General features: G+C 52.2%; 1 protein-coding gene across 1 annotated transcript in view; it reads right to left on the bottom strand.

Moving 5' to 3' along the window:
- LOC121860115 (tripartite motif-containing protein 2-like) overlaps positions 1–4,992 on the bottom strand; it is a gene marked incomplete at its 5' end in the record, with an annotated part of 31,092 nt that extends 26,100 nt beyond the window's left edge. The window contains 2 exon segments of the mRNA XM_042357144.1: positions 4,457–4,621; positions 4,876–4,992. Coding sequence (XP_042213078.1) covers positions 4,457–4,621; positions 4,876–4,992 — 282 coding nt within the window.
- Between the last annotated feature and the right edge of the window lie 682 nt (positions 4,993–5,674).

Genomic DNA, 5,674 nt, shown 5'->3' with positions numbered 1-5,674 from the left:
TTTTCGGAGTGAGAGTTGTGAACTCTTGGAACAATCTACCAGAGAGTGTTGTGACGGCACCGAGTGTGAGCTCTTTCAAGAGAAGACTTGACCAACACTGGAGCAGGTTCAGGTACATTCAGCAGCCGGTGCATGCCCAGTACTTGTCAACAGTGCGTAACAGAGACCTGACCGATCGCCCAAGCGGCTAACGAGCCGATCAGTGGTAAGAGGATAAAAGTAAGTGTCCGAGGTCAGCCAGTGGCCAAGCGCCACCCTACCAGGAGACAGTAGAAACCATCCACCTGTGAAATAAAACAGAGGCCCTCAACGTCAGGTTCCATCGCCTAGGAAAGAAGGTTTGGGACAAGCTCCTGGACGACTCTCACAGCCCAGACCACCTACGGGGGAAGACATCAACGGAGGGCGACCCCACGCCTGTTGACCACGGAGTCTGCCCGCACTACAACAACCCAACCCGCGACTCAACTATGTCCGCCACAACGATCCACCTTAGATTAAAATTTAGATGATATAAGATCACATTTAACAAGTCATAATCTTGTGAGACCATAACGTAATACAGTAATAAGATATTAATAAACATGTAATTGTAAAATCAAACCAGTCATTGTTTACCAAAGTAACCATTGTGTAACCTCATCCTAAATCCTAGGTTAGCTTAGTTAGCCAACAAACTCTGTAATATGTAAAACAAGGGGTGTCGTCCCTCTCTTGTTTAACTCATTAAACTTCTTTTCCAACCTTTCCCCCCACGACTATATGTTGTGACTTCTCCATCCCTCATGTCTGGCTGTGCCTTGAGCCCCAGCATGCCTTCCATCCTTTCCCCACCTTAACCTAAAAAAAAAAAAATAGCGTACCGGGGAACAGAGTGGTGGGTAGGTAGTCCTGGCAGGCCTCTCAGCTGACGTCACCTCAGGGCCCATAGTTGGTGTTAAGCACAACTCTCTATATATCACACCACCTTAGTTCTTCTAGCTAATCATTGTCTGTATTACTTTATTTTTGTTATATATTTCACAATGTATTTCAACTATTTTTGAGTCGTTCAGGAGTTTAGGTGGTACAGCACAGATGATGATGCGAGGCGGTACAGCACAAAGGAGATGAGAGGTGGTACCGTATTAAGAATTTATGCTGTAATAATCATTAACCATGGGGCGAGGCCAGCGTTATCACCATACACAGTACACGACATACACTAAGACAAGCAAGACCACTTATGTGAGGAGGAGATCAGTACTGGTCCACGACAGCTCCTCACCGCCCCTGACTAACACCTCTCCAACACCCGGCTGGCAGGCGCGCACCACACCTCGTACACGCGCGCATAACATCTGCCTGTAATGTCTACGCCGCCCTCCCCAAAAATATATTTTCTGTGAGACTATATTAAAATAGTTACCCAATAAATGAGTTAAACATTATCGTGGTAGGTAACAGCAGCTAGCAACCATTATTAACCAGGCCTACTAGGAGTGAGTGTGTGCACGGTGAGGCAGCTTCCCACACCCTCACACTGTAATACGTCCTCTCTCACACCACATAATACCCACGTCCTCCTCGATAACTAAGACACTCCTACACCATGACAGAGCAACACGCGTGAGGGAGCGGGGAGGTGAGGTAAGGAGGGAGAATGGTGGCGGTATTGATCAACCACTCTCTCCCCAGCCTGCCACTCTGTCCCTCCTACACCACTCTCTCCCCCAGCCACCACTCTGTCCCTCCTACCCCTCTCTCCCCCAGCCTGCCCTCTGTCCCTCCTACCTCTCTCCCCCAGCCTGCCACTCTGTCCCTCTACACTCTCTCCCCAGCCTGCCACTCTGTCCCTCCTACACCCTCTCTCCCCAGCCTGCCACTCTGTCCCTCCCTACACCACTCTCTCCCCCAGCCTGCCCTCTCCCTCCTACACCCCTCTCCCCAGCCTGCCACTCTGTCCCTCCTACACCACTCTCCCCCCAGCCTGCCTCCTTGCCTCCCTCCTACCCCTCTCTCCCACCCAGCCTACCACTCTGTCCCTCCTACACCACTCTCTCCCCAGCCTGCCTCTGTCCCTCCTACACCCTCTCTCCCCCAGTCTACCTCCTTCCTCCTACACCCTCTCTCCCCCAGCCTGCCCTCCTTGCCTCCCTCTACACCACTCTCTCCCCGAGCCTGCCTCTGTCCTCCTACACCACTCTCTCCCCAGCCTGCCACTCTGCCTCCCTCCCTACACCCTCTCTCTCCAGCCTACCACTCTGTCCCTCCCTACACCACTCTCTCCCCAGCCTGCCTCTGTCCCCCCTACACCACTCTCTCCCCCAGCCTGCCTCTCCTGTCCCTCCCTACACCACTCTCTCCCCAGGCCTGCCTCTGTCCCTCTACACCACTCTCTCCCCCAGCCTACCACTCTGTCCCTCCTACACCACTCTCCCCCAGTCTACCACCACTCTGTCCCTCCTACACCACTCTCTCCCCCAGCCTGCCACTCTGTCCCTCCTACACCACTCTCTCCCCAGCCTGCCACTCTGTCCCTCCTACACCCTCCCCAGTCTACCACTCTGTCCCTCCCTACACCACTCCCCCTCTCTCCCCCAGTCTACCACTCTCCCTCCTACACCACTCTCCCCCAGCCTGCCACCTGTCCCTCCTACACCACTCTCTCCCCAGTCTACCACTCTGTCCCTCCTCTACACCACTCTCTCCCCCAGCCTACCACTCTGTCCCTCCTCACGCCACTCTCCCCCCAGTCTACCACTCTGTCCCTCCTACACCACTCTCTCCCCCAGCCTGCCACTCCTTGCCTCCCTCCTACACCACCTTCTCCACCATCCATCACTGCCCTCAATTTTCACAGACAGGCAATAGATAACCTCCCTATAAGCGAGGTTGACTGACGGAATACGAAATGAAGCCTTAAAACACCTGTATATGGGATAGGGTATAGGCTGTCCAGTGCGAGGGCCGGCAAGTGGATAGCTCTTCTGACAAACATCTCTAAATTGACTACAATAACTAACCCCATGTACCCCACCATTAGCCTGTTTAGTGTCAGTCAACTGCTTCCTCCTTAACTTTTCAATTTCCGAACAAATAAATATATTCCTTCCTCTTCTATCCTTTCATTCTTTCTTTTTCTAACAAATAACTATAAATCTATTACTACTGCACTACTTCCCTCCTCTACCACACAGCTTCAACAGTCTCCCACCACTAACCATGTCACCATCAACCATACCAAGACCATGGTTATGCACCTAATCTCTCCTCCCACCATCACACTGGTTCCAACACACTCCAGGTTGTGGACTCCACCAAGCTCCTCGGCGTCACTACACAGAAGATAATAAACTGAACTGTAAAGTACACGTCAGTACAACCGTCAAATCTTCCAGCTATCGTCTCCACCTCTTCTGTCGCCTCAACTTCCCGCGCCTGAGCTCTTGAGTGTTTACACAACATTCATACTTCCTAAGCTCACCGATGCTTCCCCTGCCTGGTCTGCTACACAACGAGGACTCCTAGACAAGGTGTGCAACACTATTCTATCCCTCTCCTACACTACACACACTGACCCTCTCAACTCTCTCTGATCATCACAATGACTTCAGCTGTCAGTTGGGGACGAAACTACTACACCATCCTCGCCACCGTCTCCCACTACCACCTGAGATCCCTCGTCCAGCTTCCAGTCCATACAACCACGTAATGATAAAAACACAGTTGTATCATTAAAGGAAGTCTTTGTGAGGGGCATCTTGAATGACACCCCCCCACCCACATATATCCACACCCATGCCCACAGTGTTACCACATTAGAGAGCGTTATAAAGGACAATGTTACCAGACGAGTGTGTGTGTCCGGGAATGTAAGGGTGAATGACCCACGGCTACTGTCTGGCTCTGCAAGGTGACGATATCGATTACCACACACTACCACACACCTTGGTCAACACACTACCACACACCCTGGTCAACACACTACCACACACCCTGGTCAACACACTACCACACACCCTGGTCAACACACTACCACACACCCTGGTCACACTACCACACACCCTGGTCAACACACACACTACCACACACACCCTGGTCAACACACTCACCACACACACCCTGGTCAACATATCTACCACACACCCTGGTCAACACACTACCACACACCCTGGTCAACACACTACCACACATCTTGGTCAACACACTACCACACACCTTGGTCAACACACTACCACACACCCTGGTCAACACACTACCACACACCCTGGTCAACACACTACCACACACCCTGGTCAACACACTACCACACACCCTGGTCAACACACAATAACAGTGACTCAGCAAAGTATGGTGACACGTAATAAGAATCAGATGGGTATGGTGACGCCTATGAATGGTGACACTTATGTAGGGTGACTTACCTGGGTATAGTGACACTTAAGTATGGGACTCACCTGGGTATGGGACTCACCTGGGTATGGGACCGGGCACAGGTGGTACAGAGGAGGGTGTGGCACTGATGACACCTGGCAGAAGGGTTGCCATGGTGACAGTCAGCACAGGGCCCATGTCCAGAGCCGGCCTCCAGGGCTTCCATCACCCCCCTCACCCAGCTGTTGCTCTGTAGACCCGACACCTGTGGGGGCAGTATAGTGTTAGTCTCCATCACTATAGTCACCATCACTATAGTCACCATCACTATAGTCACCATCACTATAGTAACCATCTTTCTAGTCTCCGTGACACTACCCCGTCGGCAACACTTTTCCCCGCCGTGACACTTGCCCGTCCGTGACGCACGTCGTGACACCCCGTCCGTGACACTTACGTCCTTCGGCCTTACCGCCCGTATTGCCCGCCCGTGACACTTACCCCATCCGTGACACTTACCCCGTCCTTGGGCAAGATGGACTGTTGGCGACACAGAGGGCAGGTGAGGGTGAGAGATTCTGGCGGGGTGTAGCTGATGAGGCACCGCTCACAGAAGGTGTGTAGGCAGGGCAACACCTGTAATACACCCGGGGTACACTTTAGTACAGTATATGGGTTTAGCTTAACACAGTACACCTTACAGTAGGGGTACACCTTACTATACACAGTAGGGGTACACCTCACTATACACAGTAGCCAGTAGGGGTACACTTCGGTATGACAAGAAGTTACACGTTCATTTGTCCTGATTAGATGATGATGATGATGATAGTGTGTGTTCTGAAGGTATCATAAGTGCAATATGACACATGTTGGTGCTGTTAACAAGTGATCAACACACATGGAACGCTAACATGGAAACAGCTCATAAGAGGAGCTCATGTGTTACGTTACTACAGCACAAATACACTGTCGACGGCCACTCACACTGGGGATATCGGCGCTACAGAGAGCCACCTCCTGTGGTGACCTGGCCTCATCCTCCTCAATATTTAGGATGTGTATAAGTCCTTCTGCTCTGGGGTGTGGAGACGACATAGCGCGCCTTGTGAGGATGACTGAGGTGACGAGCAGTAGGAGCCTCACACACACACACGGACAGACGGACAAGAGTACACTCACCAGTCACGTGCTGCCTCTGTCGCGCGAGACCATCTCCCCCCACCCACACACGCACTCACACACACGCGCGCGCCGCCACACTATGAACCCCTACCAATGCCTGTCTTACCCCCACCCCCCCCCACATCCCCCGTTT

Source organism: Homarus americanus, unplaced genomic scaffold (assembly GCF_018991925.1).
Source record: "Homarus americanus isolate GMGI-L3 unplaced genomic scaffold, GMGI_Hamer_2.0 scaffold5831, whole genome shotgun sequence".
Classification (NCBI taxonomy): Eukaryota; Metazoa; Arthropoda; class Malacostraca; order Decapoda; family Nephropidae; genus Homarus; species Homarus americanus.
This window is presented reverse-complemented; position numbering and strand designations above follow the sequence as displayed.